The sequence below is a fragment of the Tympanuchus pallidicinctus genome, unplaced genomic scaffold (genome assembly GCF_026119805.1).
Source record: "Tympanuchus pallidicinctus isolate F22 unplaced genomic scaffold, pur_lepc_1.0 scaffold7, whole genome shotgun sequence".
Lineage (NCBI taxonomy): Eukaryota > Metazoa > Chordata > Aves > Galliformes > Phasianidae > Tympanuchus > Tympanuchus pallidicinctus.
In genome coordinates, this window is record NW_026294791.1 from 2,332,746 (window position 1) to 2,346,168 (window position 13,423).

Here is a 13,423-nt window from a genome sequence, read left to right on the forward strand (position 1 = left end):
GTTGCATTGGACTGGTTTGCCTCCAGAAGCAAATAGCTACAGAGATACATACTATTTGCTCTGGGAGAGTTTGCCCTCTGTGTGGTGGCTGAGAGGACTGAGAGGAGCAGAGTGAGTTGTCAGGAGTCAAAGGGGTTTATGTTCATGAGGCATGAGCACCAGTAGGCTTACACACAGTGTTGTGCAAGAGGGAATGGTGCTTGGGCCCTGCCATTGTTTGCAGCTTAATAATGAAGAAGGCCACTTCTTGCTGGGTTTTTCCTTCTGCCCCTCCATTTCTCTGATAGTTTGCATTCAGCTACTGAGCTGTAGTCTGTTTCGGTTGAATAATTGCATGGGGATTCAGGGAACTGAGGCAGAATCTTCCTGATCATCTGATAAAAGCAATGTTCTGTTTTAGGAGGGCTTTTCTCTCTGTGAATGGAGTTAAATAGAAACAGAAAAGAGCACTACAAGTGATGTCACTAAACCTACTCTCGAGTTTCTCTCCCCATCCTCTGTATTTCCCTATCTCTCCTAGCATTCTTCAGTTGACTCGGTACAGCAGCATTGCAAAGCTGGGGCTTTGTATGGAAAATGTGAGAGTGCTTGCATCATGTTGAGTGTACACCTCAGCAGGATGTTTTTATACCTTCTATATGGCATGGTCAGCAGCCAGCCATTTGGAAAATCCTTGGGTGATGGAAGAATATGTGCAGTGACAGTTTATGCGAAGTTAAAAATACAAACTAGGATTCCTTTTCTTCCTTTTCTTTTTAACCGAAACCACTCAGTTACAACACACAGTTTGCTTTGAAGGCATTAACTAATCTGCGTGACCCAACTCTCTTCTAACAGTTTATTTGGATTGCATAAGAAGGTCATCAATATGGTACACAACTTACTGTCCAGTCACGACTCGGACCCGCGGTACGCTGACCCGCAGGTAAAGGCCCGGGTGGCAATGCTGTATCTACCTCTGATTGGTGTGATCATGGAAACGGTGCCTCAGCTCTATGATTTTACAGGTATTTTGTATTCTGTGCTGTGATTTTACAGGTATTTCATATTCTGTGCTGTGGGTATATGTTCAGCTGCTCACCAAGTTTGAGCGTTTCTTGTCTAGAACAAATTCCGTTGGTTCTAAAACAAGACCCGTTACTGGTGGATGAGGTCGTTTGTATTTCTGAAGTATAATAACTTTGATGTGTTTCCACATCCGTTTCCTAAAGTGCACTTGCAAAATCCTCAATGGCTGAACACTCAAAGCTGCATTTGGCCACTTGTTTGCATAAAGTGAAAAATGAGCAGTGCATTTTAATTGCTATCTGCATAAGGCTGGCCTGTCTCTCTGCTCTGACCTGATTCAAAAGTCATCCCATATACTGTGCAGGGCTCAGAACAATTAGAATCATAGAATCCTAGAATGGCCTGGGCTGCAAAGAACCACAGTGCTCATCCAGTTCCAACCCCCTGCTATGTGCAGGGCCCAGAGCCACATCCAGCCTGGCCTTGGATGCCTGCAGGGATGGGGCATCCACAGCCTCCTTGTGCAACCTGTTCCAGTGCCTCACCACCCTCTGGGTGAAAAACTTCCTCCTTATATCTAACCTAAACCAGTCTCAGTTTAAAGCCATTCCCCCTTGTCCTATCACTATCCACCCTCACAAACAGCCATTCCCCTTCCTGTTTATGCACTCCCTTCAAGTATTGGAAGGCCACAGTGAGTCTCCCTGGAGCTTTCTCTTCTCCTAACAAAACAAGCCCAGACCCCTCAATCTTTCAAAGGTTAAAAAGAAGGAGCAGAGTTCCTCTACTTCCTTTCTGTATGTGCTCTATCAGCAAGTCATTTCAGGTGTGTCCTGCAGAGAAGCAGAGGTGAGATGTGTCAGCTCAGGGCAGGTGATCTGGTCTGGAGTAGTTTGGGATTTGGAGTCCTTGCCATCCTTTGAGTTTAATGGCACAGTAAAGCAAAAAGTAAAGTTGTGGTGTAGGGACTTCAAAGGAGTGAAAAGTCTATTTTCAAAAGTGTTCTAGATATTGAGGTTGTATAGAAGGCTTTTACAAACTGTTACTGTCTTAGCCTTGCATAATCTCAAATAATAGTAAGCCTTGTTTACTTGCAGGACCCTATCAGTGGGTGTGATGTTTCTCAGTTTGCCTTGCTAGATGGTTCAGGGAAACAAGCACTGTGGAGGGAGGCTGGGGTTGAGTTTGGGGATTAAAGTGTTGAGTTTGGGGATTAACTAGGATGTGTGTGTTTCTGGCAGAGAGTCACAATCAGCGAGGGAGGCCGAGCTGCGTCACTGCTGATGATTATGAAGGCGAGAGTGGAAGCATGATAAGCCAGACAGTTGCCATGGCCATCGCAGGAACATCGGTCCCTCAGCTCACCAGGCCCAGCAGTTTTCTACTCACCTCATCGGTACAAAGCTATTTCTGCCTATTCCTTGACCCTCACCCTGTGTCAATAAGCAAATATTTACACATGCACGCCCTGTAGGGCTGATCAGTGAGCAGCAGAAACTCGTATCAGTTTGTGGCTGGGTGTTGTAGAGGGTGAAAAGCAAGGGAACAAATCACTACTGAATGTTGTTGTACCTGTCTCATTGGGGTTATAAATGTCAGGCAGGGATGAGAATCAACAAACCTCAGAATATGTAAGAATTTTCTGATAAATATTTTCTCTTTCTGAAACAATTGCATAAAAGCTCTTTGAATTACAATGGTTGTTATAAGTTCTAAGCAGAAATTCCTACCACATCCAAGTCTTACCTAGCTGAAGATGTAAATGGGCCATTTCCCTTGTTCTCTGCACAGGAAAGGGAATCTCCTCAGTTCTAGCAGACCCTTCCATTTCTCCCTATTCACTTCTGTTCCTACCTGGCAATTATTTAGGCCAGAGTAGCACCTTATGGAAATCCTTTCAGTGGTGACTGAAGCATTTTTGGATGTGAAATCCAGTGTGACAGATGTCTTGTGCTATCTGTTCTAGAGCGGCAGGCAGCACTCCACCTTCTCAACAGAGTCCAGCCGCAGCCTCCTGATCTGTCTCTTGTGGGTGCTCAAGAATGCAGATGAAAGTGTCTTACAGAAGTGGTTCACAGACCTGTCAGTGCTGCAGCTCAATCGCCTGCTGGATTTGCTTTATCTTTGCGTATCCTGTTTTGAATACAAGGTACTGGTGTTTAAACCTCCTGGAGTTTCTTCTAAGGCTCGCAGAGAAATGTAACACTCCCATCCTTTGTACAATTCCAGAAAGGCATTTCCTGTTCTCTCAGTATTTCCTGTAATCTAAATCCCATGGCTAAGCACTTCTCTGTGCAGCCTCTGGCGTTCTTCCATGTTTACTTTTCAGTCATGTAAGTGTTTCTGTCTCCTTTCATTTTTTATGTAGCTTGTGTTGCTTGCCACTCATCTGGGAACTGCAGCATTGTAAAGGAAATATCTCTTGGTCATTTTGCTTGTTCCCAACAATAAGAGAGCTTTTTGAAGTGTTGCCGGATCTGGGTAGATTATCTAGTTAGCAACTAAAGCTATGTTCCTTTCTTTCTCTCCTCATACAGGAATGGTATTTTGAGTTGTTGCACTTAATAAATAATCCAAATTGAAAGTCTCTTCCCTCACTATCATTTGAAACTTGCAGGGCAAGAAAGTGTTTGAAAGAATGAACAGTCTGACATTCAAGAAGTCAAAAGACATGAGAGCCAAGCTTGAAGAGGCTATTTTGGGAAGCATAGGAGCAAGGCAGGAAATGGTCCGAAGAAGCAGAGGACAGTTAGGTGAGTAAAGACATCTTCTGCACTCTACATATTTTTCAAAAACTGCTACACCCTTCCCTAAATGGCCCAGGGATTAGGACAAGAATCAACTGGGTTCAGTCTCCTACTTTGCTGGAGGCTTCCTGGTACATGTGAGTCACTCACAGTGGGCTACATTGAATAAATATTTTAGAGACATAATTAATGAGTCATTTCACAGAGTTAGGGACCTTTGTACTTTTTTTTTTTTTCTTCTCCTAAATCTGATTGCCTTTATCCCTTATCTGGGATGTTGTGTGATGAAATTTCCCTGCCCTCCCAGCGGTGGCAATAAAGACAGATAGCCTGTGAAGCAGGAAATGGGATCTCAGCACCGTCCTGAAGACATCACTGTTTTCAGCTGACAAACAGTAGTCTCAGACTGCTGAGGATTGCTAAACCTAGGCTCCTGAGTAGTCCAAAGAAGTTGCTTCTCAGCAACCCTGATAGTTACCTCTCAGCAGTCTGTCTCAGTTGGCTCAGTCTGTACTCAGTACTTGGGTGAAAATGACTGCAAGTCAAGTTACCTCTCATGGCACTTAGTGAGAGACCATATAGACAGCTTGGGTCTGAGTGCCACAGCATTGGACCTAAGGAATAAGTTATAGCTTGCTGTCACCTGTTGGTTGTTAACAACGTAGAGTTGCTACTTAAAAAAAAATAAAAATAAAAATTAAATGGCTACTATTATTTTAATATTATCCTACAGAGAGAAGTCCTTCTGGGAGCGCTTTTGGAAGTCAAGAGAATTTGAGATGGAGAAAGGATATGACTCACTGGCGTCAAAACACGGAGAAGCTTGACAAGTAACTCTGCCTTATTCTTCTATTTTAACCATGTCACAGTGCCTGTGGGAATGCAGGGTCTCTCTCACCAGTGATGGTCAGTGGCAGCAGTCCACTTAGCCTGTTTGAGCCCTCCACTGGAGCAGGTCTGGCGATGTACAAATAGATTTTTGCTGACACTGCCCTGTTTTAACTCTTATTTTCCACCATTCCTTACTTTCTCAGTATTTTTAAAAGAGATTTAACAAGACTAATACAATCCATGGCCTTCTAAAAATCCTGTAGTAAGCTGTAATTTAGAGAGAAGATTCATGAAGAATATTCACAGATAGCATATATATCCCATGTCATATTTCCTTTATTACATAAGAGCATTCTGGAGTTGTCAAAGCTCACTTTCCTTTCCTTCCCTAATCCATCACTTTGATTGTTTTTCCACATGTGCTGTGCTTTTAGAAGCCACAAACCAGCCAGGTACTGTAGTGTTGGTGTGCAGTTCTTATAAATTGCCATTTATACATCTGCAGATTCAATCATCACAGCCTTGTTTGTGATGCTTGGCAGAAGTTTTCAGTGTGTGTGTGTGTGTGTGCGTGTGTGTGCAACTGGTTGGAATGAGCTCCTCTTGCTTATTACACCCATTTCCTTTATAATTCCCTCTCCCAGTGTGGTTTAATTTGGAAGGCTCAGGAGTTGTGTTTGAGCTTTGCAGTGCATGTTTTCTGTTTCCTCAAATTGCAGTCTGCAGTCTGGAATTGTTCCTAATCCTAGGAAAATAATCTCAGCCCAAGTGAAGCTCTGAAGAAACTGAGGAGCCAGTCCTCAGCCTGGATGGAAGTCAGGCCAAATTTTACCCACAAAGACATAGAGATACTTCTTGGATTTGAAAGTACATCTTTACAGTTTATCATTATTTTGTCCAACACAGAAGTGTAGATCTCTTGTTATGTCAGGTAGTGGCTTCTTGTCCAGTACTGCAGTCTGGCTGAGGCATCAGGAAAGCCAGATCGACAGTGTCTTTTAAACCTCCTCACGTAGTGATGTAGGTATAAATTTCACCATGGTTCAACTCGAGCCGTGGGCACTTTTACTGGATTAAAGTTTGGCCTGCAGAATTCATCCTTTCACTACTGACACAGGGGCTGGGCCTCTCTCTTTGGCCCAGAAGGATCAGGCACCAAGCCTTCATGTTCTGGAGACTGAGGAGTAGACAATGAGTGTATGACCCAGCTCCCATGGGAAGCTGTGTGGCACAGGAGTGTTGCTGCAGTACAGGTTACAGGAACACTGTCAACCAAGTCAGCTCCATCCTCTTTGATGTGTGCTCTGTTTGGATTTTGTCAGTACTCTGCATCATGCCTTCAGTGCCATTTGGCCTGGCTTGAATCTGTCAGAGATAGCACCTGAGTTGGGCAAGCTGTAGCTGGGCCCTTTAGATGTAGCACTGAGGCTTTGCCAAGTGCAGCTCCTGTCACTGAATTGAGGTGGTTTCTGCTGAATTCCTGAGACCTCTGCTGTGAGTGGGGATATGAACTTTGTCAGCCTTTTGAGGGAAGTGAGTGCCTGCTGTTAAACAGCAAAGTTGTGTGGGTTTTTTATTCGTGGCATGGAAGATATTCTTCAAAAACTGTAATGTAATGTAGCATAAGAGGGCAGAAATCACACCTCCACACTGTGCACTCTGCCCTGCAACTAGTCTGGCTGCTGGGAACAAAGTGCATAAATACCAGCTCGTGTAGCACCACCGTGTGTCCATAGCCTACAACATGAAACCATTCATTCTATTCCTGGTTTCGCTGTTGCATGCCTTACAATGCTACTAAACCAGTTTGAGTTGGACTTTGATTCTAAATGCTTGTTGTCTTCCTGGGAGAGTAAATGAAGTGTCAGAAGTAGTGTGATCTCTCCTGAGCATGATGAACGTAAATCACCTGTGAGTTTGTATATGTAAAAAAAGCAAGTCTTCCTGTCCTCTTAATGGATACATTCAAGGATCGTTGTGTTGTCCAGCAATAAGTATGTGCATTGTAATCAAGGGGTTCCTGCTAATGAGGAAATATTTTCAAGTGGAGAATAATATTGGGTTTGCTTCTTAAACAGAAGGTAATTTTTATTGCTTTCTTTTCTCCGAATAGATCACGAGCAGAGATAGAACATGAAGCACTTATTGATGGAAATCTTGCAACAGAAGCAAATCTAATTATTTTGGATACACTAGAGATAGTTGTACAGGTAAGGATGGTAGAAGAAAAGAGATGTGATACCATTAGGATCAGCTGGCCTGGCAGCAGTTCATTAAATAGAGCCTTCCTGCCATTCTGACTGCCTGAACACTGTCAGAACTGTCCAGGTCTACTGCTACAGCAGGAAGGATTGTAATGCCTCTCCTCATCCTCAGCCCTTTACAGTATGGTTTTTAAGTACTGTAGCTTTCTTCAGGGTTTTTGAAAATTGTTCCTTTTTTGTAGTATAAGGAGTATTTGTTTTTAAAACTCCATTAATGAACAGTGAAAATTGGCTAGTATTGCCCTATTACAGCCAACTCCTCTGGTTCCTTCCCAAATTTGCCTCCAGTCATTCAGTTCCAGGTCAGTCTCTTGTGTTTGTACACAGTGGCACAGTGCAGGAAAGCCTCCAGGCTCCTCGCTGTGGTACAAAATCTGTCTGTTTCCCCTTTACCCACTAGTGAGCATGGACACACGGCAGTTTTGTGTCATTCCATCTCCTTCAACTCATGGGTCAGATTTCCATCACCTGGAGCCGATTCAGAAATGCGACTGTTCCACAGGCTCAGCAAAGTGGGCAGTTTCTCCATGCCAAAGGGGTTTCCAGCAGAGTTATTACAGCTCCCCCAGGAGGTTTGCTTGTGCTTATGACCCTTGGTTTTCTTTTGCCTGCAGACTGTTTCTGTGACGGAGTCCAAAGAGAGCATCCTCGGCGGGGTGCTGAAGGTGCTTCTGCACAGCATGGCCTGCAACCAAAGTGCACTTTATCTCCAACACTGCTTCGCCACACAGAGAGCTTTGGTCTCAAAGGTGAATTCTCTGCAGATGCTGTAATATATCCTGAGCAGTGCAGATGGAGGATGGGGCTGTTTTTTTCCCTTTATATCGTTGTCACTTCACCCAGCATTTATTGTTTTGTGCAGGACGAATTTTCAGGAAATGGGGTCTCGGGATGGATAAAACCTGAGTGGTTTTTGTGATGCGGGTGCTCTTTTTATGCAGTTTGGGTTTTATAGCTGTGCACAAAGGTGCAGTTCACGAGGTGTGGGCTCCTGCTGGCTAGCAGATGTACTTAGCCAGCAGGCAGCGCAAGGAACAGCTGAAATTAAGGATGAATCTTGCTTAAAATTCATTTATTCTTTTTTCACTTGCACCATAATTTAAACTATGATTCTGCATATGATGTACTATGATGTATGTCTATGATGTACTGGTAATAGCCCAAAGGTTTAAGCCTGAGTTTTTGGAATCAGTGTGAATCAATCGAAAGGTGTATATGCAAGAGCAAGGAGTGGTGGAGTAGGTAAAATGAATAGTAGGTAAAATGTCTTCCAGTGTTACCAGTGAATCTGCATCTCTCTAACTGTAAAAGTGAAGTGATTCAAACCAGCACAATTCCCCTCAAAGGAAGCTTTGAGGGGATTGAACTTCCTCTGATGCTGATGTATGCTTGATGTATTATTGCTTGATAGGATCATCGTGGCCTTTATGTCTGAGTGCTTGTTTCTGTCTGTCCAGGCGGTAGTTTTCTCATATGCTGTTTTTCCAGTTCCCTGAGCTGCTGTTTGAAGAGGAGACTGAGCAGTGTGCAGATCTGTGCCTGAGGCTCCTGAGACACTGTAGCAGCAGCATCAGCACAATACGGTCACACGCGAGTGCCTCACTTTACCTTCTGATGAGGCAAAACTTTGAGATTGGGAATGTGAGTGTCCTGCTGCACTTCATTAGGTTATTGTATGGGAACTGGTTGGGGACCTCTGGATGGAGCACTGTGTATTCATTCATGTGAAAGAAAGGCTGTTAGAGGGCTTATCAGCTAGACAAGCATGAAAATGAATTAGAAATACTGGGATTTTTGTTTTCCTCCAGATGTTACTAATTTCTAATTAGATCTTAGGTTTACGAACTCACATGTGCTTCAAAGTGCTAAGAAAGTTCTCAGCTTCAGCTCCTCCAGCTGGTATTTTGCAAGTACCCACGTGCCTGTCTGTCACAAAGTGCTCACCAAGGCTGAGCAGCAGAACTGGAGGGATTCACTGACTCTGATAACAGTGAGTGCACAGTATTGGCAGGTTGTTGAAATACAGTTTCTCTGTTGCAGAACTTTGCCAGAGTGAAAATGCAGGTGACTATGTCTCTCTCATCCCTGGTGGGGACATCCCAGAATTTCAATGAGGAATTTTTACGACGTTCCTTGAAGACTATTCTAACATATGCTGAAGAAGATCTGGAACTCAGAGAGACAACATTTCCTGATCAGGTAAAAGAACCACAGGAATAAGTGGCATTTAGTTTATTTCCAGCCTGGAATATTTGCATGCATTCCTCGAAGGAGGTTCATACTTTTTTTTGTGACCTGAGTACACCAAACCCAGATCCTTGATTAATTCTGACAGTGAGGTAACCACACAGAGGCTCAGAGCAGCTCTGGCCCTGGCATAGCAGTAAGTAGCTTGATTCCCATTGCTACTTCATTACAGCGGTGTATTTTTTACAGGTCCAAGATCTAGTGTTCAACCTGCACATGATCCTCTCTGACACAGTTAAAATGAAGGAGCACCAGGAAGATCCAGAAATGCTAATTGACCTGATGTACAGGTAGAGTCCATACTCATTGCACAGCAGGGACAGTAGATGTCAGTGTCCAGCTGGTGTTTGGTACTTATGGCACTTCTGTATTTAGAGCACTGAGTATTGTGTAGCTGTGAATCTTGATCATGCATTTGGCAATCATTTTACTTTTAACTTAAGCTTGTTTTGCACTGCTTCCTGTGATTCACACGTCACCTAATATAAACACAGGTAATTGCTCTTTGGTTTTGAACTCAGATGTTGTCCATTTGAGCCCTTACAGAGCATCGTTTTGGAGCAGTGACGCTGCAGTTCTAGTCTGAAATATGAAATTTAGTCAAGATCTTCAGCAGTCACCCATAGAAGCAGTGAGCCATCACTAGCTTGATCCAGTTGCTCGCCCACCAGTAGCTAGCTAAGAAATCTGTGAAGTGATTGTTGCTTAAACAGAAATGACTGCATACTAATTGCAGAGTTTTTGTGTGTGTGTGTTTTCTTTCTCTCCTTTTTTTCCCTATTTTTAACTAGGATTGCAAAGGGCTATCAGAATTCCCCTGACCTGCGCTTGACCTGGTTACAGAACATGGCTGGAAAGCACTCAGAGAGGAGCAATCATGCAGAGTCAGCACAGTGTTTGGTCCACTCTGCAGCCTTGGTGGCTGAGTATCTGAGCATGCTCGAGGACCGAAAATACCTCCCTGTAGGATGCGTTACATTTCAGGTAGAGGTTATCTTCTCTAGTGTATTTTGGGGTTTTGTCACTGCTGCTGACAGATACTCCTATGTTTAGACATTCACACTGCATTCACTCAGTTTATTTTGTGGAGAATGCATCATAGCAAGTTCTGAAAATAATCTTTATGCTTGAACACGGCTTGATTCCCCTGAGCCTCTCATCTGTAGGCTGAATGAATCCAATTGAGTTTATTTCTTCATATAAGTTGTACTTCTTTACCATCTGTTTAGGGCAGTCACTGTGAAGTGAGTGCAGTTGTTCCGAAGCAACTTATGGAGGGGTTGTTGTGACTCACATTAGGCAGGGCAGCGCTGAGCAGAGCAAACAAGCACACAGCTGTGAACACATGGGCCACTCCAATCAGCTCAACCATGTGCTGAAGTGTCCTGTTGTTTCAGAAGGAGATGAAACAAAAAGCACGTAACAGCTGCTGCTTTAAACATTGTAGGATTCGATTGAAATCATCAAGCTTTCAAAGTGTTGAATGTCATTGAAATTGAGCACAAATTTTTACCTGTGTTATGTTTCCTTAGAACATATCTTCTAATGTTTTGGAAGAGTCAGCAGTTTCTGATGATGTTGTGTCACCAGATGAAGAAGGTATCTGTTCTGGAAAGTATTTCACAGAAGCTGGTCTGGTGGGATTGCTGGAGCAGGCTGCAGCATCTTTCTCCATGGTAGAAGACTTGAATTTCTTTCTCTCTCTCCTTCTCCTGGGCAAAATAATGGGAAATGTTTTCTCAGTGAAACTGTGTAGCTTTGTTGTAACTGCTTAATTCAGGTGGAGCATTGGGAGTTTGAGCTGCTCAAGATAGCTCAGTTTGCCCTCTCAAGTGAACTGCAGTGAGCGGGGTCAGGGAGCAAAGGGCTTTTTGGTTTCCTAGCATCTTTCATTTCAACACTGCACATTTTGGAGCTCACAGTGGCAGATAAAGGCCGTACTGTTTTTCTTCCTATTCAAAGTGGGTAGGCTGAGAGCTTCATATGAGCAGTGTTAGTGAGCTGGTGGTAGTGTATCCATCAGAAACAAGTGAAAACAATGAATTATATCCGACAACACAGTATGAAATATTCAGTGGGTTTAAGTACAAGCAGCAGTAACTCTGGAACAAAGAGATGTGCTGTAGCAGGCTGACTAAGCTGCACGGTGTGTTGTCTCTTTACATCGATCATCTCCATTAGAGACATAGGTATATTGTAAGGAAAAGGTGCTGATTACATCTCAGTGCCTTTTGGTGTGTGAGCCACCTTTTTATTTTGCAGTCCTGAAATGTAAATGCTGGGAGTGTGTATCATTCTCACTGCTGAACTGATGGAGCGATCTGATGGCCCTTGTTTTTTTAGGCTGGCATGTATGAAGCAGTTAATGAGGTTTACAAAGTCCTTATTCCTATTCATGAAGCTAACAGAGATGCCAAGAAGCTATCTACTATTCATGGTAAACTCCAAGAAGCATTTAGCAAGATCGTCCACCAGGTAATGATTTGGATTTTCAGCTGCAGTGTGAATTGTGGTCAAGTGAAAACTACCAGTTAAGGAAAAAAACATTTTGATAGATTACACAAGAACTGCCAAATAGTGATCTGCAGTAAATGCAAGGATCACTAATTGGAGTTTTCTCTCTGTGTGTATTTGACTGAAGAAACTTAGGAGAACATTGCATACCAAGTTTTATTGTGTCTTCAGAATTATCCAGTTCCAATCACGTTAATTCTTTCAGACGTTGTTTTAAAATGTATTTTGCATGCTCTGTTTCTGGGAGAACCACTGTTTCTTGCCTCTAGCCTGGTAGGTAACGCTGAGGAATGTTGGGAGTTTTATTTGCCTGTTAGAATGGTAGCTAAGCTGTTGAAAGAACCTTTTTAAACTTGGTGCAAAACCCACCAGCATAGGTGCTGAGCATTTGATGGGAGACATCAGACTTCACCAGCCTTCACAAAGCCCAGCAGACCTCAGCTAAGCAGGGGATGAGAACACTTGGCAACTTTCTAGAAGCCTCTAGGAGATACTTGATGGGTGCATGCCTTCATTGCAGGCAGGCATGGGCAGTAAGTGCCAAGTGCTACTCTGAGCCCCAACCCCTGCCAGCTTTCTGGCTGTGGGCTGCTTGGTGCACTGTTGTCTGTTGGTATACTTACCCTTATGCTAACAGTGGATGTCAGTCAGTGCATCAACTTCCAGCTGGTCTTCAGCAGCTGAGGGCCTGGTTGTTTCCCATGTTCTGGCACTGCCAGGTTTGTGAGGTTGAATGAACCAATAAGGAGCAATCATTGGGCGTCATTCTGGGCCAGAGAAGTCTGTTTTGGTTGCATGATGTCTTAAAATCATTGAAACCATTTCAAGTTTATGCTGCCTTACATTGATGGTCATGTTTTGGCCTTTGGACTTTTTTTTTTGTTTCTGTGACATGCGCTTTTTACTTTTTATTACACAGAGTACTGGCTGGGAGGTAGGTAACTCCATTTAGTTAGTAAAGAACACTAATAGATTTATCAGATGACTCACGCCAATGCTTGCCCACATGTGCTAGTTGTGGGTATTTCTGTTGCTGTCTGCTGTTAAAACTGAATTCATTAACCAAAGAAATACCAATAAACCGATCGTGGTCGTAGTAGGAAATTCTTCATAAGAAGCTGTAGGTAGTGCATGGATGCTGATGTATTCCACTAATGAGGTTCTTTGGTGAATGAGCCACTGTATCATCACTAGTTTGTTTTTATAATTTGTTTATATTTCTTTTCATCAGCATCAACATCCCTTCATGCCATATTTTCACCCCACCCACAGGGGTCGATTTAAGCAATAATGCTCAGAGGTACTGGAATACAAAACTGGTTTATCGCATGTGCAAACTGTATCTCAGACAAGAGGCTCCTTTATTCTGTTCGTTTAAGAACAATCCATTTGTTATGTAGCTGTATCTGGCAGTAAAACAGCTCAGTTGTGTTAACTGGAGTCAGTTTTGCTGCTTCCATTTTTGGAGAGGCTGGTTGTTCCCATTTCTGCAATGATACACCATGAGAACCACATGTTGGCTTAGAAACAAGCGTAGCAGTCAGCTTCATCTGGTGCTGCACCCAGCACAGACAGTTGGATCAGTGAGGGCCCAGCCCAGCTGACACAGTTGGTACAAGAGTGTCAAGAAGTCACAGAAGAAACTTTGAATGGTTCATGAGTGTTGCATTATTCACATAGACTTCAGCTGTCTGGTTAGTCTCTGCTTTTCTGTGAATCAGGCGACTCAGTGTGAGCCATCTCACCCCAACTTTCCATCACAGGAGAGCATTTAAGCCCACACTGTCTGAGCTGGGGCCAAGATCAAAGTTT

At 43.4% G+C, this 13,423-nt stretch overlaps 1 protein-coding gene across 16 annotated transcripts in view; it reads left to right on the forward strand.

The window, feature by feature from the left end:
* The window catches only part of DOCK7 (dedicator of cytokinesis 7), an 88,996-nt gene that overhangs the window by 66,341 nt on the left and 9,232 nt on the right, over window positions 1-13,423 (forward strand). For 6 of the 16 annotated variants that reach the window (XM_052666780.1, XM_052666781.1, XM_052666788.1 and 3 more), the window contains 15 exons: window positions 838-1,007; window positions 2,250-2,404; window positions 2,975-3,157; window positions 3,626-3,761; window positions 4,489-4,585; window positions 5,021-5,038; window positions 6,700-6,796; window positions 7,465-7,599; window positions 8,339-8,491; window positions 8,891-9,049; window positions 9,287-9,387; window positions 9,889-10,081; window positions 10,630-10,773; window positions 11,441-11,572; window positions 12,531-12,545. In XM_052666780.1, coding sequence (XP_052522740.1) covers window positions 838-1,007; window positions 2,250-2,404; window positions 2,975-3,157; window positions 3,626-3,761; window positions 4,489-4,585; window positions 5,021-5,038; window positions 6,700-6,796; window positions 7,465-7,599; window positions 8,339-8,491; window positions 8,891-9,049; window positions 9,287-9,387; window positions 9,889-10,081; window positions 10,630-10,773; window positions 11,441-11,572; window positions 12,531-12,545 — 1,888 coding nt within the window. The remainder of the gene's footprint in view (window positions 1-837; window positions 1,008-2,249; window positions 2,405-2,974; window positions 3,158-3,625; window positions 3,762-4,488; window positions 4,586-5,020; window positions 5,039-6,699; window positions 6,797-7,464; window positions 7,600-8,338; window positions 8,492-8,890; window positions 9,050-9,286; window positions 9,388-9,888; window positions 10,082-10,629; window positions 10,774-11,440; window positions 11,573-12,530; window positions 12,546-13,423) is intronic. The other 10 variants (XM_052666784.1, XM_052666786.1, XM_052666795.1 and 7 more) reach the window with 3 other exon arrangements.